The following is a 24989-nucleotide window of genomic DNA, read 5'->3' on the forward strand; positions in this document are numbered from 1 at the left end:
GGAGGTGTTTGAAATATTCTGGACAAAAACACAAATGCAAAACCCCATCATGAACACTACCACCTACTAGCAAGCCAAAAAGTACCAACAACCAAAAAAAAAACCAACCAAACACCACCAAGACTCAGGATATCTTATGGAGGAAGACTTCACCTATAAAGACATTAGCAGCAGACACAAATACAGATATTCAATAAATAAAATTATAAGGGGAAAATAAGTGGAAGCCAGTTTTATATTGAAACCTACAGACTAAAAAAAATAAGCCCATGACAGAAATGTATATATGGTATGGTCCTGCGTTTCATTCTTCCATCTCACTGCTCTTTCTTTTTCAAAGACTCTTCCAAATAGGGCAAAGCTAGTATGAAAGGAAAGTGCATGAAGTGAACAAAAGTGAGTAAATCCTCTGCCATAAGGAAAAAAACAAACCGGACCAATACCCATGCACATACTGATTTTTCTAATATCACATATAAAAAGAAACCTGTAACACTGTGATAAGAAAGCGAGTAAGCACGTACACCATCACGGGAAAGTTCTCCATCTCTTACTGGAAAAAAATATAAGGGGTACAGAAGTCAGAATAAAGCAGAGACAGCTGATGCAAGGAAAACAGAAGGAACACAAAGTATTTATTCAGCCGCACTGACAATTGACAGAAGGTATCTGCAACTACCTTAAAAACCCCTAAGATTTCTACAATGAGAAGAGACATCAGCAGCTAATATTGCATTTCTCTTCCTCAGTATGAAAAATATGCATGACATCAGTTTGGATTTTTCAAGCCATTAGAGTTGGTGCATGCCATGGTCTCAAGTGACTAGCTGGAAAACTCAGCCGAAGGGCTGGAAGGACTTTTTAGTGCAATAAACTATCACATTACAAATACGACAAGATGTAAAACAAGAGCTGGAGAGGGAAATCTCCTTATCAATATTCCTGTTTACATGAAACAAAATCCTGTACAAAGTGAGAGTGCTGCATTACATAGTTGAAAGAAGCACCAGCAGTGTAACCAGCATGGTATCAAATGAGCAACAGGGCTGCTTTAAGAAACTAGACAAACACTACATCCTGAAGCTTACACATTGTCAGGCTAACGGGAACTCTGAAGCAGCAGATAAAGCTGATGTATTTGTTGTACACTTTCCAGCATTCAGGCTTTATTTGTCAGGGGTTGATACTCCCCTTGGTGGGTGGAGAAGCCGAGGGACTGGCTGACGTCACCCAAAGAGTGGAGATAAAGTGCAGTGCCCGCAGCTGTGGGATGGGTAAAACTTCCTAAGAGGTACACAGGCTTAGCCGCCTTGTCCAGCAGGTGCTCTTCTGACAACACCCTTCCTCCTACAGCTCAGCTCCTCACACAGACCTAAGGGAAACAGAGCAGTAACCAAGACAAAACTGCTCACAATGCCACAAAACGTTATCCTCCAAGGACCAGCACCCTGGGGATTCAGGCTCTCAGGAGGAATAGATTTTAACCAACCCTTGATTATAACCAGGGTATGTACTCTTTCCATTTCCTTTCTATGTATTACATGTATTAATTGTTGCAGATTTTTTGCCCTTTACTTTCTGGAGTTAAGAGATACAGACAAAGCTGTGAGTAGATTAGCAAGTAGCTGCTAGTTCTGAGCACAGCCAGCTGAATGTTAACAGTTCTTACGAGTTTTGTGTGACGTTTCTGGGATTGCTTTATTAGTCTAAGACTTTAACAGCATCAAACTCAAAAATTATATTCAAGTGTCTTGGCAGCAGAAAAACTCTGGCATGATTTCCCCAGGCATTCAGATGAGAAAATTAATTTTGAGCTTACTAAAGGCCAGACCCCTTTTTTAACATTTTCACAGCTAGCCTCTGTGATCACTGGGGCAGAAGACTGCTTGGCAGCAGCTCCCCATGTCTGGAAGTTTGTGCTTTGCAAATTCTGTGCCAACTTTGTAAGATTAATCCGACTCTCATTTAATGAAATCAAATTCTGATTACTGCCAGCAAAGGCAACAGCACCTGGTTTCACATATGTAGAGGTTTTCACCTCCATGAATCAGTGAATTATTAGAAAGTTATCCAGTCCTGGCTATGAAGGAGAGTTCTTTGGCGTTTCCTGCCATATTTAGAAACAGACAATTTGCCTTACCCTCTAATAAAGGGCAAGAATCCAAGCCTTCATTTTTGCATAGATTTTGAGCTATTAATTGAAATTTATTTAAGAAATCAGCTACTCAACGAATGGAGCATATAGAAGACTGTCAGCTGCCTGCATCTACACACAGATTTACTCAAAACAAATGCTATGGACTTTGATAACTTTTGAAAATTGTGTTCAATGCACATCACACTAGAATTAGCTCTCCTTATATTTTTGCTGCTTTTCAGAACCCCAGAGACACTGAGTGTGTGTTCCCTGAGCCTCCAAATCACCAGTGCCTTTTTTTTTTAAGCCCTGTACTATGACGCAATATATACACTATGCCTGGTATTAAATAAACGTCAAGAGCCTTGAAGGATGGATACCACTGGTGATGCCTTGCAGTAAATATGCCTCTAAACAAGAGTCTGTAGAAAGTTTAAGGATCAACCTTTCACATATTGTACTACTAAAAGCTACTTTCATTTAACCACTTATTCCAGATTTCTATATGCATCAAACACTTATTTTAAACAGAAGTAAACAAGAATGCTATTAATTGTCTGTATGTAGCTTCATGACAAATACTCATAGGACACAAGAAAACTTTTGGAGAAACAGGAGACAAAAGCATTGAATAAAAAAAAAAAATCTCTGGATGTTTTGGGGCCTTCATTGCCTTTTATGGGCCTCCAAAAGAAAAACAGTTTCCATTATCTCTAATGAAAAGTATTTCAGTGGTGTCTGGTTTGTATTTTCTTTGTGTTTAGATTAAGTGCAATGAAGTTTAAAACAGCAATAACAAAGGATGTTTCTATAAATGTAACTTTCTAAAGAATAAATTATTTTGCAATTGACTCATACCTACTAAATGCCTTACAAGACATAAACCACGGCTTTCTAGCATAATGCAGGAATGCTCAAATCACACTGCAAGTAGAACTAAGAAAGGAAATATAGAGAAAAATTGTATGTTTAAGCTTGCTTAGCTCAAGTTAAAGAAAATTAATGGTAGATTTGTTTAACCTTTTTGTTGCGTCAGCATACAATTACAAGAGTCCCTAGCTAAGTATTAATTCAGTACCCCTTAAGAAGTAATGAATATTTCACAAGATTCATGTGCCTTTCTGGGGGGGGCCTAGGTGTTCCTTTCATAAAAGGTATCACCAACAGACCATTTACATTTGGCTTACCTGTGCCGGCAAGAAAAAAAATTATTAGCCATTACAAATAAATAGAAATTATTTTTAACACATTTTCAATAAAATAATTGGGCAGGTATTAAGTTTGATTTACCATAGTCCTTGTTGAGCAAGGGGAAGTTTTTTACCAGGACTTATCAAGACAGACAGACAACATAAGAGATTATCATCCACCCGTCTAAAGAACAGATGTCTCAAAAACCCATCTGCGATTTCTTCCATTGTTTTGACCATTTCAAGCACATGCAAAAAACACAAATCACGATTCACTAGGAAAGTAGGAAGAACAGGAAGGGACTAAAAATAAATATTCAGATTCTATTAGGGTCAGAAATTAATTAACTAGAAGTAATGAAAATGTTTCTTGACATCTGTGGAACTTTACACAGATGCAAAGAAATTACATCAATGAAACTAATCAAAATCATAGTCTTAATGAAACTGAGTATTTTCAGTTTATTCTGACTAGAAGATACATTTGGGTTAAACATTTAGAGGAATGCAATCCTAGAACTCAAGTCATTAAATAGCATTACAGGAACTATTGAAACTTGTAGAGGTTAGAGGGAATGGTGAAATATTATCAACTCTAGATTGAAGTTCTGTTTCAATATAAACATTTGCAAATCAAAATGCAAATATTTATATCAACTTAATTTTATATTTAGCCACTCTCTCTGCAGACATTCATAACTGCCTTCAGAAAAAACAGAGCCTGAAATATTTATGAAGGTGTGCCATGAAGAGCTGCACCAGTCTATTAACAGATGCAGAGAGGGTTTTTTCAAAGTTTCATAGGAGACATTGCCCTTGTGTGGTTAAATAGTTATCTAATCTCTGACAACATCTGAATGTTCAATACATATCCTTGTATCCATCCAAATCTGAGATACCTGGGATTACACAAGCAACAGGCGTGCCATACAGACATGTCCTGAAGAGCAAGACAAAAGTTTTCCCAAAGCACCAGCAGCATCTACCTCATGAAGCCAGGGTGAGCAAGCAACAAACACTACAGTCATAATACAATTCTGGGTTCACAATATACATTTAATGTGTCATTAATAAGTTTCTTAAGAAACTTTTATTACTGAGTTACCCACAACATCAATATTATACCTATGATACGGTATGATCTTGCAATGCACAACCTGGTCCCTTTCTACAAAACATAGGCTGCAGGACTTTTGTCTGCCCCACTTCCCTGTAAGTAACAGTCAAGATTTCTCCCCTGAAACACTGGGAAGACAGAAGAGCTGGCACCCAGCTATATTCCTCCTACCCCATCCTATCAGCAGATCTCCAGCTCTTACCATCAAATCCAGGAAGAGCAGACAAGGGAAAGGATTATACAAGGGCAGATAGTTCTGAACCCCAGAAGGCCTGGATAAGTAGAGTTCATTACCCCCATCAAGGTGTTAAGGGCAAAAAGGCCCAGAAGACATGTCCCAGAATCAGTTCAGGTAAAGAATAGGAAACACAGACATGGCTCTTTGCCTTCTTGCTCCCATCAAAAGATAGTAACTCTATTCCACTATACAGTGTTATCACTGCAGCTGGTGATAATACACTAAGAAAATCCAAGGGATTGTGCATTATTACCAGCAACACAGAGTGCATTAGGTCCCATAAGTGGCACAGCTGCAAGAAAATGTACCATGCTAGATAGATATGCTACTTTATAAGGCACGATCATCATCTCAGTACATCGCTGTAGTATGCCGCAGACATAGCAGATGAATTGTTGTGACATGTAAAAAGCATAATCTACTGAATAATCTATATAAGTGTTATTCAAGCAAGCTTACTCTTGAGAGGGAACCAAGAATGGCTGGGTTTGCCAATTTTGGGTATTGCAGCATCAACAGTCACACTCAAACACTAGGCATTCTGCTGCAGTTTGTCATTCTACACGTGTCCACAACATGCTACACAAAGTCAGGAGCTATTCCGGGTTAGAGGAGCATGATCATATCTTTCCCTCCCCCCATCTTATTACAATAACGTAAGTACTCGCAGTCTAGTTCACTTAATTACAGTAAGTTGTTAACGTTTCAGAAAAAGACTATTGTGGGGACATCAGACCTAGAATTTACACACAACTTCCTCAATTCATACCCAAACAGGTTATTCAGGCACTTTAAGACTTTGTTAAGCATACAAGTCCATTGTTTTGGAAGATGAGGGGATAAAAGCCTCCAGCTGGCCATAAGTATCCATTTGGAGAGTTTGCCTAACTTGATAACAACTCATGCATTGCAGTTTGTTACAGTGAAATCAAAAGTGAGTTTACATGCTGGAATGCAGAAAAAAGCCCAAACAAACTCTTAAGTTCTCTGAGAATTCAGACCCACCTAACAGAGATGGACAGCAAGAAAGGGGAGAGAATGACTATTTGTTTGATTTTGCCACTGTTTCAATACTTTTACAGTGCAACACATATGAAAAAAAATATTTCTATCTGTCTTTTATGCTGACAGTATTGTCACCTTCAGAAGCAACATGTCTGCCAGATTCACTATAGATGGGTTTCAGAACATACTGGAGGTACACTGGACAGCTTACTTTCTTCCTCTGCTGGAAAACTGGGAAACACCACAATTGAAGAACATCTCCATAGCATGCTTTCCAGCCCTCCAATAACACTTTAATGATTGAGATAGATAGCACTTGATTTAGCTTAGCAGAACCCATGGTGAGAAAAATTCTCTCAAGTAGCTTTTTTACTTCATACACAGCAAAGCAGAGAACTGCTCTTGTAAGACTACATGGACATTTTTGTCCTTCACACTGGGATTCATTACTTTGAAATAAGCAGCTAGTGTTATTTTGGATGAATCAGCTTGCCCCTTTGTTCCGCTGTTCCAGAAGAGCTGAATTCCAGAAGCCTGTGTGCTACATCCATTAATTTGATGTTGCTGTCTTGGTCATAAAAGGTCACCGAAGATGGCAATACACACCTAAGGGACCTAAATCCCACTCAGAGACCGAAGAACTGTTTAAATGGGGTGGTAGTATAAAAAGTCACCTGTTTGCAAATAAAGGCCTGCAATCCTACAACAAGTTTTAGTAGCAGCTAAGATAATAGCCTCTCTACAATAGTTATTTTCAAACAGAATTGTGTTGCATTTATTTTAACTATGATTTAGAAGATTATTAACAAGCACAAAACAAAACCACTAATATTTATCTAATATTTGTACTAATATTTGTCCTTAAATGTGGTAAGACCACAAGTGGCTACATTATCCAGTCAATGGCACATCATGCACATGAACATTAAGTAGCGCAATTTCTTAACAGCTCTATGCTTCTGCTACCGCCTAGAAGTGCATGGGGAAAATGTAACTATTTTTTCATCAAGCAAATTACACAATGGCAATTCAGACAGAGGATTCAAAGTTACAGTAACTTCAGAAATAAGAGTGGAAATTATTTAATGCAAAAGCGTAATACAATTTCCATTTAATTTGATGGTATGATAACTAAAGCATTTATATGGTGATCTGACAATAGAACTACAGAGGGTCTGGCAGAAATAAGAATTTACCTTTTTTGTAAGCATTCATACCGTTGTTTACAGGCCCCTTCCCTCTCTCCCCAAAGCACATAGGGAAGCATGGTGAAGTTTATTTTCTCTATCAATCTTCAGGTATGCTTAGTGCTCAAGCAATTAATTTCTGCTTTTTTTTCAGATTACACCTGGAAGCAAGGCTTCAGCTGCTAACCTGTGCCCTGGTGATGTTATCATAGCTATTGATGGTCTAGGCACAGAGAACATGACACATAATGATGCCCAGGAAAGAATTAAAGCAGCAGCACATCAGCTTTGTTTGAAAATAGAGAGGTATGTGTACATGTCCACTTACTTCTGAAAGATACTACCTGACCAACTGATTACACAGTACAACTATTACATAATGGAACTATTTTAAACAGCTTTAAGAATTTCACAAAACCTTTAAAATCACAAGCACCCAACCCTACCTGACCAACTCGGGATCAGGCAAAACTACTTAGAACATGTCTTCATGGTCACAAGAATAGCTTCCCTCAGACCACTCACCATGTTTATTGAGCTGTGAACCATACCACCTACTACTGCCTCTGCTGACTCCATAAGCTCTATGCTTGCTGTCAATAAACAGACAGTTCTTCATATTTTGGGGAAACACTAAAACCCTCAACCAGCTGCCACTTGTTCAGACACCTCTCTGCCCTAACACTCCCTCGCCACAGCTGCTTGTCATTGCCTCCTGCTCCCAGTCACAGACAAAGCTCCTAGTACATCCTTCCATTTAAGGAAAGCAATATCAGGTCAGACTTTGACAACAGGTAACAAAGGAGGGGGGGTTGAAGCCAGCCTCTTTGGTCACAATGTATTTAACCAAATACAGGATTCTCAATGTTAAAAACAAAACGAACCATAAAACCCCCTCTTACCTAAACTGCAGGAGTCCAAAGACTTCTTGTTGTTTCATGTCTAGATTCAATCATCTTAAAGGTCTTTTCCAACCTGTTTTCAACTAAAGCCAGCAAGAAAAACAACCTAAATCTTCACATCTCCTAACTGAGTTTGCTCAGGCTTTAATCAGAATCACCTAGTGCATATTTTCAGCTGTCTACAATAATGAGGCAGCTCTGACTGACCTGAGGCACTCAAGGAGGCACAGCACTTTAGCTGACCACAGTATTCCTTTCCAAATGGAAAAGATGTTTTGGAGGTGTTTTTTTGAAAGAAGCATTGTCTAATCACCCAAGCACATAACACAGTTAAAATGTCCTACAGTCAGTTCTAGGCTCTGTTACAGATTGACATCTACCATTTAGCAACTCTCTTAGGAACCAATTTTCAAAATATGGTAAGAATAATTGTGTCTACGCAGTATGCACATCTTTTTAAATGCTAAATGTTTGTTATTTTTTACCAAACAGTACTAAATTAGTATTCAACATTAATATTACACTAAAGTTGTCTGCCAAGTTTCACTTTGTCAATGAAACCAGAATTGTAACTGATATTGGCACGTTTATCTCTCCCTAAGTGACTGAAAGAATCATCTGTGCAACTTCTATTTACAATTGCACACATAGTTTGCATACCTCCGTTGGGGAGTGGGGGAGAACGAGCAAGTGAGTGAGCAGCTGTGTGGTACTTAGTTGCCAGCTGGGCTTAAACCACGACAATTGCACTCCTCCTACATTGAAAAGCAGGCTTTGCTTGGATATTGTGATCATAAAAAAAAGAAACTGATGCTGTTCTGGGTTAGAATTATGACTAATATATTCACTTATTTGTGCAAAATAGTCTGAGGACCCAACATTCATTCTATCAGCCATTAGAGAAAACAAAACTCTAGAAATTGTGGTCACCTCACATCCAAAAGGTACTAGTTTTTCTTTCCCTTTGCATTTAGTAACTACTAACTAATTATTTCCTATTGTTCACAGTATATATTTTTTTTATAGTAAATGCGCTTTTTGTATATTGTTTACTTACACTTTATATGTCATTGAAGTATTTTTTTTGTGTCAAATTAATAAAAAAGCATAGAACAAACTGTGTATTCTCAAGCTGCATTATATTTTAGAGGGACATATAGATCTAACTCTATAGGAATTCAATTTATTTAAAATCTACCTTCCTTTCTTTCCAGGGCAGGAACCAAATTATGGTCCCCACAAGTTTCAGAAGATGGCAAAGCACATCCCTTCAAGATAAATTTGGAAGCTGAACCACAGGTATGAATTGTTAAAAGTTACCTAACCATTTCCATTCACCTTTTTATACTCTAAATTATCTCCCTTGCATTCATTAAAATTATCTGATTAGCACTTCATCCATTATCTACCTGTTTAAGCTAATACAAACCATCTCAATTCCGATATATACGAACATCATTTTAAGTGACTGGATGTTTTGGGGGGGGGGTGTCAGTTATAACTGAAACCAAACATTAAGAAGTTACAACACATTCTCATTTTTCTTTAAAAATGTACATATCACCACTGTTAAGTAAAATATCCTTTTATTCTAATACAGTTTAAGTTGCTGTAACTTTTTTAGAGATTCTTCATCATATAAGGAAGTTCTTCAATAAGGGATAAATGTCAAGTAGCAAAGCAATACACTCATCACATCACACAAGTCATTTTGATGCAACAGTCAGAGAGATCCATTAATGCTGGGTCTCTTCTATACATTTTTATACTGCGCCACACAACTGCAAGTTACAAATTTGTACAAACCTCATCCACTGGTCAATAAGGAAACCCTTTACTACTTCTGACCAGCAAAGTCATGATCTCTGTATACAACCAAAGCAAATCCAACAAATCAAAATCCAACTTTCTTCAAACTTACAGCTAATCCCTTGTGCAAAGCTATGAGCAGAAGACTCCGTATTGTTAAGAGTTAATTTGATAGCTACTGTCTACAACTAGTGCTTTATTCCTCTGTCATTCCTCTTTAACCTACATGAACATTTGCTGTTCTTTCAAGAGGGGGAAGGGAAGAGAATTCTGCTAATCCTGGAAGGCCAGGATCAAAGCAAGTATGTCAAAGTATTTATTCTATGCTAACCTAGAAAAAAAATGTAAGTGCAGATTCCATTTCAAGAAATCCTATGCAATAAATGCTTCCACAAATTCTGGTTTCACAGGGATACTCCAAACACAAATGCAGCATTTCAGTGTTCCAATTCTCTCCATTCCAGTCTAAAAATTTGCATTAAGTGATACAGCAAACTTCATCAGAAATAACATATTTTCAGCAGTATGAGATAGTATAGTGAAGAAACAAAACTATTATAAAAACATATTTTCATGGAATAGCGAGGATACACATAAAATCACAATTGAACAAAATCACTAAAAAAGCTATAGAGAAAACCATGTAGGCATGTATAATGAGTAATCCCTTTGCATGAAGGCTGCATTCCTAAAAAGGATAGTTACTTAGAAGTAAATCACAAGGTTTCGCTAAGTGGTATTTGGCAGACTACTGAAAAGCAGTCTCTGTTGAGCAATTAGAAAAACTCTTTTTCCAAGACTAAATAGAAAACTCGTTCATTTTAGTGTATCCCTCCTTTCTCACTAGGAAAATCAGGAGTACTGAATATAAATAGTAGGTCCCAGAAAAGTAGCAGTGCTTGTAAACAAACAGGCTTTCTGTTTGCAGGCTAACAAAAGATAGTTATAAATGAAAATAAAACTTTTTAAATTGTTCAGCAATTTGGCTACATTTGGCAAAAAAAATCTTACTTTAGCTTTAATGAATGAAAACTGTTCTACAGAGGCTTAGAGATGGTTATGCGAAAACTTGGAAGCAACTAAATACTGCGCCTACTAGCAGCTATGGAACAAGGAACCTTTACACTGTAGCAAACTTTTGCATTAGGTTGAGCATCTCCAAAGAGTCATTTAGTGCTACAGGCAATTGCAATAGCACAATGAAAGCTCTCACTACTTTTACCTTTGGGAAGAGGAAACTGAAGCAACAATACTAGTAAACAACTTAGAACAGTAAGTGGCTGACTGAGAGCTGCTCTTGAAAGCTCTCAGTCATTTCCACATAAAAACAGCCACCTGATTTCAGTAGTCAGGAGCAACCTATAGTGTGATGGGTAAATAACAGGAAATAATAGACTACCTGAAGTACTACTAGTACAGTCACATTGTATTTTTGTATTAAAGCAATTTAGAACATAAGGTTCTCAAAGCATATAATTACAAAGAGAAAATAAAACAATTAAATGGGAAACTGAATCTTTTAAAATTACTTTTAAAGTCCTTTCTGCTGCATTGTTGATGTAAAACGATACTATGACCTGTAATTTTTTCTCTGTTACAATTCCTTTAACTTCATCTAAAATGAATTTGTTTCCATTAAAAAAATTTCTTAAATTGTTTTTATTTGGGCTTTTCTTCTCTGCTTCTATCTTTGCCTTTGAACGTTTTGTTCAGTGTGACCAGGCTTTTGGCCGTGAAAGATATTATACATTCCTGGAAGATAAAAATACACTATACACATAAATAAGTAAAAAACATTTATAAAAAAGCCCCAACACACTATTCTAAAAAGTAAGCTAGTTTATCACTTAATTCACTTGTATAAGACCACCCTGTCTTCCACAATAGCATTCAGAGATAAAGATTTTAGTCACACGATACCTCCAAAATGTAAATATTTGTTACTGTCTTAGCAATTATTCCCAAGAAATGCCATCATGTGCTCTGTGTTGGATGTATTTCTACAAACTTTGGGGGCTGCATTCATTCTATTCCTGATACCTATATCAATGCAAAATGTAGTTAGCCCTGCAAAAAGGACATCAGTCAGGTGGAAAAAAATTATGAAATGCAGTACTGTTATTCTTAAACATTCCTGATCAGGAATTTCAACAACCTCCAGTTCTCATTTAGCTTTTGAACTAAAGGAGGACTTTTCCCAGATTCAGTGAGATCCAATAAACACAAGAGCTGGACTATTTTTTCTGCTGTGTGTTCTGTCACTGACATTTTATATGAATAGATGAGTTTAAAAAAAAACAAAACAGAATTTAAGTCTAATTTCAAATACTTGTTTCACAACTGTTACATTGTAAACATGCTATTACTTCTGTGCTGTTCATTTGTTAAAAAGAAATAAAAAAGGGATGAAATTACAATGTTCACAGTTGCTTTTGTTTGTTTTGCATTATACATGGATTTAAATCAATTTAAACTACTTTGACATTAATATCTTTCATTAAGTAAACGTGATCCTAAACACTAGTAGATTATTTCCATTTACTAATACATTTTGTTAACTGCAACCCAGTTCTATCAGACAGAAACAAGGAATTGCAAGTAAAATATTTGTGCTCATTTATTTGATTGCTGCTTTCAGTATCCTCTTACAGTGCAATGCCGCTAAACATTTTCATTTAATAAAACTGCTTTTTACTGTTTGCATTTTCTGGTTGCACGTTCTATATATCCATGACTTTTCTTTAGGTCTGTTCCTAAATGTATTTCTGAAACCATTGTTTTAATTGAAAACAAAGGGCCAATTCACATTCAGATTTTCATGATTCACCAAAACTGAGCAGATATTGTCTGAGAAAGGAAATAATGCTCTGAGGAATGAATAAAATTCTACAGATGTCAAAGATATGCTAATCTGATCTGCTCTTATTATCTTAATTTATTATGTGGATTTGAATATTCAAATATCTGTTTTGGTTTTTGGTAATAGGTTGCATTTGTTCTAACTGGAAATTTTTCTAGCAATCCTAAAAGCTAAGGTAATCTAAAAAAGGTATTTATGCATCATAAAAACACCGGAGGAAATTATCTGGACCAACAAAACTGTATTTCAGAAATAAGCATCGGCAGAATGATTTCAAATTTAGCCATTTCTGGGGTTTACTTATTTATGATGATTTCATATTGTCTGTAACTTATAGCATCACAATTTTGATGCATACATATGCTTCTAAGTATGGAATGAATTTAGAAGAATGTCCTCAATCTGATGTACAATCAAGACTATTTCAGTTAAAAGAAGTATTTAAAATTATGCGTTTTCTAGGCAAGACATTTACAATAATATCTTCATACTTTTGCAAGTCCCTCCATTAGTATGGAACAAAAATGCAGATTAGCACTGAACTGAAGCAATTAACCTAACTATACATGAAACATTTCTAAAATAAGAACATAAACAGTGCAAAATCTAGACACCAATACAACAGGTTTCTATAATATTCATCCCTCTCATTTCTTTTTAAAGTTGCACAGTAATTACAAATGCGGAATACCTTCTGTTTGCCCTGAGCCGAGAAAAGAACAGTTTCTGAATGTGTATGGCTTAAGTAGCATATAGAAAATTCATGGAAAAATATAGTATGCTTGCATCAGTTAAAAAATAACAAAGTTGCAAAAGTAAAAAATGCAGAGATTAACAATACTGATGTTGTCAGTTTTACTCATTTCTAGCTTTGGTGTGCATTGTAGCTTTGTGTATTTTGTCTGCCTATCATGTACAGGAATTCAAGCCTATTGGTACAGCTCATAACAGAAGGGCCCAGCCTTTTGTTGCAGCAGCAAATATTGATGACAAAAGACAGGTAGTGAGCTCCTCCTATAATTCTCCAATTGGGCTGTATTCATCTGGAAATATTCAAGATGCGCTTCATGGACAACTGAGGGGTCTCATTCCTAACTCATCGCAAAAGTGAGTACTGGTATCAACTTATAAAACATGGTCATTTGTGGTACATCACTGTCTGTTCTGTTTTCAATTAAAAAGTCCAGCTCTTGCTGTTTTTTTTCAATAATCAGGTTTTTATTGATTATCCCCAAAAAATGGTGATGAATGAATCAATTTTTTCCAACACAGTAAACTATCCCTTCAGCTCTGTAGTAGCGATCCTGCAGGTAGCCAAAATTTGCCCTTTATGTTGGGCTGCAACAGTACCTACCATCCTTCTCTCTTATAACTGCACTTTACTCTGAATGTTTCTGAACACTAATGTGATTGTATTTTGAGTACCAGGAATGCACAAACTAAACACAATTACTTCATGGTTACAGTTTTAAAACTTTGTTAGCTACTTTTTAAACCAGATATGTGCATTTGTAGGCCAAAGAAGTTATTTTAACCCTTTTTTCTTTACAGGATATGAACTACTTTGAACACAGGCATAATATTCGGCCCAAACCTTTCATAGTCTCAGGCCGAAGCAGGTTATAAATTCTGAGTGCTGTGCTGGATTTGGATGCATGGTGTTATTTTTTTAATGGATACTCACCATTCACATTAATAAAGCATACTGATGCATTTGATATTTACTTATAGTCGTATATAGCCTAACATGGAAATGAAGGGCAAAAAAACACCCAACAACAAAAACAACCCTGAAATGGCTGACTTACAGAAATCAGACTTGAAATCCAAAATGCTATTTCCAAAAGAAAGCAGGTCACACTCCAATTTTCATTATATTGGTAAGAAAGAGTCTGAACTAACTGTATTCTTGAACCTGATTCAGTTTACAGTGTAACACCAACTATTGTATACTTACAAATCTGTGGCACTCTGAAATTCTTCTGTCCAAATGCAAATATATGTAATTTGTTAACTTGCTAAATAAAAGATAGCTAATTACATAAGGTATCATATAGGCCACTCAGAGATTTGAAGTTTGCTTTTCAGCAGACCTCTATTCAGAAGGCAACCTAACAGAGCTAAAACAGAAATACTTGATGCCACAGATATGTCAAGCTTTAAACTGAAAAAAGCTTATGTATTTATATCCATCATTTTAGTGTAATATTTCTCTATTATAACTGGGGATTAAGTGCCTCACTATTATTTACATTATTATATATAAAAAGGAAAAAAAATGCAAACTCTGTGGCTAAAAATGCAGGGAAGCTCAAAAGCACCCAAGTGATGCAACATACTGTGATACTACCTTTTATCCTTTCTAGCAGTAGCATTTTTTACCAGTGGACTTAGTCATCTCCATTCCATTCTGACAGTTAAAACAGCCTGCCTTAATTAAAGACTGACAAACTAGACCAGAAAAACAGGATGATATTTGATTCCTGTGTTTTGTGAGATGAATTACATTCTTCAATCACCTGAGTGATAAAGAGGAGACTGTAGAAGATGGATAGAGCCCCATCCTTCTAAGAACAAGAACTATAAATGCAGAACACCGCTGCAGTGGAGAAAAGCTGCCTGTCTCTCTTTGCAACCTGACACTGAACAGGATAAAAGACTAAAACAGTCCTCAGCAAATATGCACAGCCTCTAAATGTAGGCAGCGCTTCCACAGTGTAGATGTACTGTACCAGCTGACTGTTGGACCACTAGGTACCATTTACAGGTACCTAACTGGATTTATGGAGATTCAAATGAGTATATGAAGTACCTTATTTCCTAGTTCAGAAACCTCAATTAGACACTATTTTCCATGAAAATACTGAAGTAAATGGCCACTTTCCAGCAAGTTATATGGGAAAAAACCCTGCAAAAAAATTAACCTGACAGTGATGCAAGAAGTTTCACAACTTTAGTTGGGCAATGTCTGTCAGGTGTCCTCACACCAGAGAAGTCTGTACTCACAAACTGCTGAATCTCTGACACAGGGTATCACTTCTAAAAATCTTGGTTGTCACATTGTTTATCTGCTGCTTTTTCATCAGTCTGGCTTGATATATACCCCCTGCTAAACACAGCAAAACCCAAACCACCGCCTTGACTGTAAATATCCCTTTAGGACAGACAGCTGAGGCTAAATAGGACTTTGACTAAAAGAAGACTTAATTTTGGAGTGTGGGTTTGAGCTAACAGAATGGACATTGGTCATAATTTTGGACTTTACTCTGGCAAAACTAACTGGAAATTATATTTAATCTATATTTTCTTTATACTTATAGTTTATTCTAACATTACTTCGGCTGCTCACATCAAGAGTTGTGCTTTTTCTAGCCTTTTCCTGTTACGTCCCATTTACTAACACTATCAACACTGACAAAACTTACTCTTCTGCAGGATTTAAAGGTGGTTTTGATTCTTCTGAAAGAAAAGACCATAAATTTATAAGTTTCCTCTGTGTGAATTTTTTAGCTGGCTCATGCTAGGCAATGATGTAGAACTGTACTTTTGCTTTAAGGCTTGCTTGCCATTTCTGGAATTAGCTTTCTTTTGATACATCTTTGATGGTAAAGTATATATTTCTCTCTGTATTTTTGAGAAAGTGGTCCTACACAAATTTGCCTCTGAATCAAATGGAACATTCTGGGTCATGTTCTCCACCTGAGAGTAGCTACTGGGCAGACTACTGTACTATCAGAATATTCTCCCAGCTTTACACTGAATCATTCAGCTTGGAAAGAAATAACCACAACACTGATACGCAAATTGAGGAAAGAAATTAAGCATTTAGCATCTCACAGCTCTAAATACTACCTAAATGGTAACCAATGATTGTGGAAAGCCTGGGTTATGTGCTTTTACACAGCAACAGCAAAGAAGCATCCTGTAACAAAGAAAGCTTCTGGAGTGCTATGGAGAAAAGACTGGAGTGTTCAAAATAGTGCCACTGAAAAAATCTTTGGGCTTAATGTTCACATTCTTTTACTAATCCTTTCCCAGAGATGTCAAATTGGCGTGCAGTAACTTTACCTCAGTAACATCAAGCAGCATTAATATTTCTAAAAAAACTGTACATCTTCTTTATTATATATAAATTATATGTAAGATTCATTTCAAAAACATACCCATTGTTCTTGTGAAGGACCACTTTATGTTCTACTGGAAACACTGTAACTTAGAAATGCAAAAGTAAGCCTGGCTGGTTTAGTATCCTTTCTTCTTTGAAACGTTCAAGAAATACTAAAAAAATTAAATATATCATTAAACTATTTTTAAAATATTAATAAATATTATAGGGTTTAAGGAAATAAAGGATATTACATATTCATTATTTTACACTATTTTATAGTAGTCTCTTCAACTGTGGACTATGATGGTTGTGAGGTACAGGACTGGAATGATATGGCTAGGATTCCAGTACCGAAGGAATTAATTCTGTCACTGACATGGACAACCTTTGTATACTACCCTTTTGTAGATGTTAAGAATTACTCACCTAGAACGAAGAACTTTAGGGAGGTTTAATTAATCCTCATTAAAAATGTAGCATAAAATCTAGCATAAAAAATGTAAAGTAATATGACGTACTGAATTATTCAATCTATCAAAGAATTTTTACTATCTTTAAAGAAAATACATGCCAGAATTTTAAGTACTGTTTTATAACTGGCATTGATACTTTTTACAGGAAAATACTTTTCAATGAACACACATACTTTTGCTTTTCTCTACTTTCTATACTTCTGCTCTTCTGTATCTGTTCTATTTACGCTTTTCACTCCTCTGAACATCACTGTATTCCTGTGCTTTTGTCTTTATTCTCTATAATCCGATGCGCATTGCACACCCTTCTGTAACGTGGCTATTAACACAGTGGATGCAGCACTCCTTCCGGGATTGACTGTGGCAGTGGACGCAGCACTCCCTCTTCAATTAGCACGGTTAGCTCTATCTGCCCCACCGAGCTGAAAGCAGTGTCCAAGATGGCCCCTAACATTCCACTGGAAATGGAACTTCCTGGTGTCAAGATTGTACATGCTCAGTTTAACACACCTATGCAGTTATACTCAGATGACAATATCATGGAAACACTGCAAGGCCAAGTTTCTACAGCTCTGGGGGAAAACCCTGTAATAAGGTAATTAGAGCAGTATCTTTAATATTTATGAAAATACAAATATAGAATATACAAAAAATCACGATTTTTCTATGAAAATGGGTAAAAGGGTTAGAGACATTAAGTCATTTAAAGCCATTCAATATTTTTATGAAAGTATTAGTAATTTACAATTTTTAACTCAAAGTATTAAAGGAGTTTTTCAGAATTTACAAATATTTAATAGGAAATAATCTTCTATTTGTAGCTAATAAGTAAAACCTGACAACGCCACCTGGACTATTAGCTGACTGAGCACTCCAAATCAAGATTCTGATTCCCTCTCAAATTCAAAACTGTTTATTAAAGTTATCATATTTATTTCATAACCATTTCATAACTTGTTCTTATTAATAAACTATTGTTATTAACTTCAATTTATCTCAGCTGTTGAAATTTAGGTTATGAAGCTTGGGAAATCTTGCAGATGATTATATTGATCTAGACATTTACCTCAAATTCAGCAGAACTCATTCAGTACAACTAGCTCTTGTCCAAAATTCCAGAATTGACTATATAGTACTACTAATCCATCTCTGGCTTATGAATTTTATCCACTACAATGACTAAAATCAGGTAGGAACCTTATGTATCTGGGGAACAATGATTATTATACAAGAAGTTTTAAAGCATTATTCGTTTCAAGGGACAATTCATCATACACGCTGCTTTATTTTTACCTTTGCATAATAGTAACTTATTTTTCTGTTTTACAATAGTACCTAAGTTAATAATTCATAATATGTATAGTCTAAACTAAAGCTAATTACTAATATTTTAAGTAAGCAACAATCACTGGCACCAACGAGCCTTCTTTAGCACCTTGCAGACCTGGGCTGTTACTAACCATAAATACCACATTTATATAGAAGTATTTAAGTTCAGTTTGAGAACTGACCTTCTACACAGGTTTGAAATGTCTCTTTGTTGTGGGATTGTTTGTCACTATGTATGCATTTAGAAATATTATCTCGCACCTTTCTGTCTTGCTTTTTGCCTTCTCTATGTAACTGTACTATCATTTGTTTAATGTTTAGAAATACTTTAGTAAAAGAGAGGGTCAAGGGTTTAACTAGCCACTGGTAAGAACTGCAGAAACTAAGCTCCTTCTATTCATTAAAAGCTTATGGCAGTTTCTTCACCAGCTTAAAGAATGGTCATAGAAATCTATGGATTGATGAAGATGCAAACAATTAACATAAGCAACACTGCCCAACTGCTGCTGCTCTTACTGGGCCATTTGACAGCCCTGGGAAACAAAACAAACCGTATTAAGCAAAACCCAGTCTACGTCCTTGTGGAATTAGATGCTTATTTCCAGTGGAAATTTACCTAAGGTTTAACAGACTGTAGGAGGCTAGTTGTAACAGGAAATTTAAACTGGACATTTATAGATAGAGCAGTGAGGTAACAGACTTCATTGAATTAAATTTGGACCTTTCCAATCAGTTCCAGTAGCAGTTTAAAATTTACAGATGCCATATATTCAGCCTAATTTCTGCCATTGCATATAGTCATTTACTCTTCCTCTCAACTACTTAGGAAATTAGTTAGCGTGATCAATTTAAAACAATCAGCACAGTTTAAAACACCATGAAATATTCTCAGTAAAATCTTTGGGTTATGGGTTGTTGTAAATTCAACCATCAACCATTGTTTGGAGAATAATTTACTTTATATTTTTATCCTAATATTGGCATTACAAAAAGTAAGCCATGTCCCATTCTATTTAAGAAACAGATTTTTCCATTCATCAGTGTTCACCTTACATGGTTCCTACCGTGCAATACCTACTCACCTTTTTTGTCATCACCAGAAATTAAATAAGTAACAATTATCTCAGCCAAATAATCACTATATTAGCCAGTGATCGAGCCAACTTAGAAAAGGATGAACACCTTCACATCATGATACTCTCCCAAAAGATTTGTTTGCTTAGGTTTTGGCTGACCTTATATAAACATATGAGCTGTGATTTTAACAACAGACCAGCTACTGTGAAAATGGAACTTCTGGATACCACATCAAAGAGCACCTTGTAATACAGCAGATCATTACAGGAACGCAACTGCTTTGAGGTTAAACACAGGCACCAGCCTATTTACAAATGCTGCTAGAACCAGAACAGTAATTATGGAAATATTTTCATGAGTTTGGAGATTTATTTTTGTAACAATTGCACAGATTATTTTTTTTTTTTTTTTTCTCTAGCACTTTTTAGATCAAGAGGAGGCTCTATAAAGAACTGCTACCTGGAAGAAAGACTCACTCAGTAGTTGTAGAAATACTATGTCTATTTTTTTTTTCTGAATCATATTCTATGCCTGGTAGAACTATTGCTTTAAGACTATGTTTGCTAAACTGCTTTATCTGCTCTTCCTCTTTCCAATACAGTGACCTACCTCCCAACTCTGTGCCTCAGTCTGACGTGTACAGGATGCTTCATGCCAACCAGGAGGAGCCCAGTCAACCTCGCCAGTCTGGCTCCTTTAAGGTGCTCCAGAATTTAGTCTCCGAGGAAGGTGATTTATAATGATATATTCTATCTGTTCAAAGCATTTTTAAATGTTTGTGGGAAAGGGGAATCAGAGAGGAAAATCTGAGAGCTCAGAGCTGTAAGAATTTCTGAAAGCCCAAGTCATTTTGAATCCTATAGATAGCACACCAGCCTCCTTTTTCCCCATTTGCTTGTATAGCTAGCAACCTCCTGCATGAATAAAATGGTGATGTTAATCACATTTTTCATAATCTCTTAATGTAAAAAGTTGGCTTTTACTGAATGATGAAAGTAGCATATGCTCATGACACTAAGGAAAAAAATACTCGTTTCCACATCCAGGAAAAGAGAAATTTAAACCAACTCTTAAAATAAGCTTCACCCATCCCCTCTTCATTCTAAATAAAAATGCAGGAGGACAATATAATTTACCGTCATATTTTCTTCAAATAAGTCTTTAAAATAACATTACTAAAGGCTGCAAGTTTGTTACATTAATAATAAAAATATTAAAATATTAATAATAAAAATAATAAGAAATAATATACAACCAACATTAATTTAAAAGGCAAATATTTAAAATTTCCATTTTCCTATCTCAGTATTTACCAGAGAAACATACCCCTAACTACATATATGGTTGTGGGATTTTGCTTGGTATTTTGTTGTAGTTTGCTGTAATTTTGTACATATCATACCACTAATCCTTCTGAATTTGTTGTATGGTTAGTTATATAAATAAGAAGCTTTCTAGTAGTACTTGACTGTGTTATGTTGCTATGTTAAAGCCAAATCCTTCTCCCTCTCCAGCTATAACCAAGCCCTACTATCAAAGAATTAGATGATGTCAATGAGACAGACAGCACTGTATATATAATCATTCCTGTATTTGGTTTTGGGGTACAGCTACACAATACTTTTCCCAATTCCAAAGAAGTAGAAACTTGTTCACTAAACTTGCATAGAGAAATTTCATTGTTTGCTGGTGTAAGTGAAATTCTGTAAATGCGTCCAGAAATTTATTTACAGGAAAAGTATTTAACTGCATCAGATGTTTCTGTATTAGCCTGTACATAATGACTGTTTTGGTTCTCAGATGGACGCCCTGTGGGTACAAGAAGTGTGAAAGCACCTGTAACAAAGATACCTACCGCCATGCCTGGTGCCCAGAAAGTGCCACTCTGTGACAAGTGTGGGAATGGGATTCTGTAAGTTGTTTCTTTTTAGTTTTAGAAAACTCTAGTTTAGACACATGTCCTCAAACACCACTGCAGACTACAGGAATGTTTTCCAAGTGATCATCTTAGTCTCTGCCTACACTAGTAGAAAAATGCTTTTGGAGAACAGAGATATACAAATATGTTGTTCCAAATTCCAAATTATTAATCTGTACCTTAGAACACAGTCACTGAGGAAATGTGGATTTTAAACTCATGTAGTCACCATTTTGACATGTTAGAATGTGCTTTCTGTGTTGTAACCAAACTAACATGTTTCTTCAAACTCTAGTTTTCTAATGAACTACTGAACTATGCCATCACCTCTATGGCATTCTATGTCACTTACTCAAATTCAGCTTCCAACCTTAAATTACATAGTGCTTAGCAAAACCACTAGATAAACAATCTAAAAGTCTTAAGATAAATACCTAGAGCTCACTTTGTGTCATACTGTAGTTTATTCTCATTTAAAATTTATATGAATTAATTGGGTTTTTATTTTCATTGTTTCCATACAGAGGAACAGTGGTGAAGGCACGTGACAAATACCGGCACCCAGAATGTTTTGTGTGCTCTGACTGCAATCTCAACCTGAAACAAAAAGGCTACTTCTTTGTGGAGGGCCAGCTATACTGTGAAGCTCATGCACGAGCTCGCATGAGGCCACCAGAGGGATATGAAGCAGTCACTGTTTACCCCAAATGCTAGTCTTACGTAACACACAAAGATATGCATGCACACAGAAAGACATTAACAGCTTAGAACTGCAGTACCAGTGTCAGGACATCTGTCTGATTCCAAAGTAGCAGCTTTTAAACCTCTCCTGTGGGATTCTGAGGCAGGTAGAAGTCCCTGTCAGCCAAGAGTAGCATATTATACCAGTAAAATTCTGCTAAAATATTGTCTCTGAAGTTACGAATATAACTCAATGAAGTATAAACTAAAACAGCTGCACTGGAATAAAAACAGTGAAACAGCTGAGGTATTACATGATTACATATACAAAGTGCTGTAATCAAGACATTATTTTCAACATAAATCAAGTTGATCTGTGCAAACACCAACGCCATCGAAGTGTTACAGGCTGGACCTTAAGAAATGTAGAAATTTGACAGATCATTAGAAAAGCAGCTATTTTACATGGATAGTACAAAAACAGTTGCTCCTGTCTGCTTCCACCATCTATCATTCAACTACCATTAATGTATGCCAAAAATAGATTTTTGCTTATTTTGCTTTGAAGTTATATTGACTTAATTTTCTGATGCAGCAACTGAGATAGGGAAATATCAAGTCATACAATACAATGGCTAGTATAATAAAGACTGTTTAGTGAGAAGCAAAACAGAAGTTCTATGTTGTTTTAATGATTTGCAACGACATCAGCTTTCACATCACTCAGCATAAAACTATGCTGAGACATGCACATATATTTTTGGAAAAAAAAACACACTCTAATAGGAACTGACTGAAAATTAAGTATGAAAGTAAATTTTTTAACCTTTCTGCACAAAATGGCATCGTAGTTTTTTGCATCTCCATCTTTCAATTTCCATAATAGCAACAATGAGGAATATAGTAATATTATTGCTGCTAAATTAAAACTTGAACAACTTCAAAACCAGAAGTGAATTAAAATATACAAAGAAAAGATCTTTTCTAAAAAGCCTGATGAAGGCCTAAGGGGGAAAAAAAGAAGGCTGAAAGAATGCAGTTTTTAAATCAATTTCTGAAACTTTTAAAGGGCTGCATTGCTTTTAGGTAGGCGCTGGCTACACAAACACACCTGACTGACAAATCAAACCTTAGCATTTTCAAAAAGTATCACCACAATTCATAGCTGATTTATTGGGGTATTTTGAACCCCACTTTAAAGTAGAAGAATCGACACCATTTTCTATCAAGTCTACAAGACCAGTAAAAATCAACAACTCAGTGGCAAGCAATCTTACAGACTTCCCATTCTAAGAAGTTTAAATGTGAGAAGAATGTGGAATTAAAATAAGAAGTTGTACATGCTGTAAATTAATTTTCAAAATTCAGATGGGTCCCAAAGTTTGCAATACAATGTCCACATATTCAAAGACTGACGTTTCGAAACATCTCAAAGTATTACTTAAGAATTGAAAAGTTTCAAAGATGTGTGTGCCACTGCATTTATAATTTATGTCTGCATATCAAAAGCAGACATGAAAAAAAAAGGATGTTGCACCCTTTTAAAGGTTGGTCCCTGAATTATTTGGGGGCACAAAACATAATTCTGCTCCTCATCCACCATGGAGGCTACGTGTAGCATTTATATTTTTCCACTGATAAAGCCCATGAAATGAATCTGAAAATCCTTTTGAAAGGGAGAGTGCACATTCTGTCTATTTTAACAAACCTAAAATGTAATAGGTGTTTTAAAATACTTGATGTTCATTTCTTCATGGAGTAACTGAAGGTAAAAATAAATCTACTACATATGCTAAAGTCTCTGTATTTCTTTTCAACTGGTAAGAAAAGTGAGAAAGTGCAAGTGTCAAGTAACTTGACAGTAATAGAAGTTTGGCATTTTCAGCCTGAGAGAGGAGTATGCTTCAGGTTTATCAAAACTCTGGAAAGAATGAAACACCATTTTTTTACTATGCATTTGAGTATATAACCTGGGCAAAATTAGCTTTCTAAAACTGAATGAGATCATGTACTTTCAAAACTGAAGACCCAACCTGCTTTCTCTTTAACAGGCCAAACATACCAATTGTAAATGTGGGGAAAATCTCAGAAATAAAGCTGCAAGAACCATTAGGTTAAAAGAAGGTCACAGAACATGACCTGATGCCAAAATTTTGGGGGAAGTTCAGTGGTACTGCATCATCCCGTAATGCTATTTTGAGAGCCTTGAGGTTGGACATGACTTTGATAGAATCAGAAGGTAAGCCTATCTAATTGCAACCACTGACCTATGTGAAAACCTTTATACCAATATAACATAAAAGAAACTAAGATTTTCAGCTAATGCAGATTCTAAAATCCTTGATCCTAATAGAGGAGGAGAAATAGGAAATTTTATCCTACAGTCACTTCAGTCTGGGGTAATTGAATCTAGAGATATAAACACAAGAGAAAGATACAGCAATTCGCTATCTGAATTCTTTAGCTCAATAGAGTGTCAGTGGTTCCTGGTACAAGTCCTTTAAAAGTGTCCAGGCTAAAAAACTACCCACTTTATCTTCTGGCTTAAGAATGACATAGTCAGTAAATCATGATTGCTTAATGCTACTATGCCTTTCAGCTGTGTTGACTTTTATATATATATATATTGCAAGGCAAAAGCCAAGGCATTTATTTTTAGATGGAGAGAAAGCTAGGAAGTATGACTTCACATGCTTGCTATCTCAACTCTTCAGATGTCGATCAACAGGTGTGAAAAGCTTTCCTCAGCTATGCTACTGCTACATAAACAGCAGGGCTTCTCTGGGAGATGTTAAAAAACTTGTATGGAACTGTAATACTATAAATAAGCCAAGAATTGTATCTGGAAATACACACATTAATTTATACGAGACTTTTGTATTAATTGTTCCAAGACAAATGCTTTTGGTCTTTTAAGTAATGCTGAAGTGTTGCCAACAATATGAAATTTAAAAAGTT

The 24989-nt window shown here is 35.8% G+C and overlaps 1 protein-coding gene across 3 annotated transcripts; it reads left to right on the top strand.

Annotated features, from left to right (window-relative positions):
- The first annotated feature begins 1218 nt into the window (after positions 1–1218).
- On the top strand, positions 1219–23828 carry PDLIM3 (PDZ and LIM domain 3). 3 transcript variants are annotated; one of them, XM_061473998.1, is made up of 8 exons: positions 1224–1506; positions 7029–7180; positions 8991–9075; positions 13997–14064; positions 17358–17621; positions 20034–20161; positions 21233–21344; positions 21875–23828. In XM_061473998.1, the coding sequence occupies exons 1-8, from the start codon at positions 1414–1416 to the stop codon at positions 22062–22064; spliced, it is 1092 nt and encodes a 363-aa protein (XP_061329982.1). In that variant the 5' UTR covers positions 1224–1413; the 3' UTR covers positions 22065–23828. The 3 variants fall into 3 exon arrangements, with proteins under 3 accessions (XP_061329989.1, XP_061329982.1, XP_061329997.1); XM_061474005.1 differs by lacking the exons at positions 13997–14064; positions 17358–17621 and adding an exon at positions 13365–13552 and having other exon boundaries at positions 1219–1506; XM_061474013.1 differs by lacking the exon at positions 17358–17621 and having other exon boundaries at positions 1226–1506.
- The last annotated feature ends 1161 nt before the right edge of the window (positions 23829–24989 follow it).

Source organism: Pezoporus flaviventris, unplaced genomic scaffold (genome assembly GCF_033815535.1).
Source record: "Pezoporus flaviventris isolate CSIRO_AGI_PZ_B2104156 unplaced genomic scaffold, CSIRO_AGI_Pfla_v1 ptg000002l, whole genome shotgun sequence".
In the NCBI taxonomy this organism is placed as follows: domain Eukaryota; kingdom Metazoa; phylum Chordata; class Aves; order Psittaciformes; family Psittacidae; genus Pezoporus; species Pezoporus flaviventris.

Excerpts from the sequence above, each read along its gene's own strand:
- PDLIM3 (XM_061473998.1), top strand. The coding sequence starts at position 1,414 with ATGCCACAAAACGTTATCCTCCAAGGACCAGCACCCTGGGGATTCAGG. Across the intron at positions 1,507-7,028 it reads AACCCTTGATTATAACCAGG|ATTACACCTGGAAGCAAGGC; the intron begins GTATGTACTCTT and ends CTTTTTTTTCAG. Across the intron at positions 20,162-21,232 it reads GAATTTAGTCTCCGAGGAAG|ATGGACGCCCTGTGGGTACA; the intron begins GTGATTTATAAT and ends TTTGGTTCTCAG.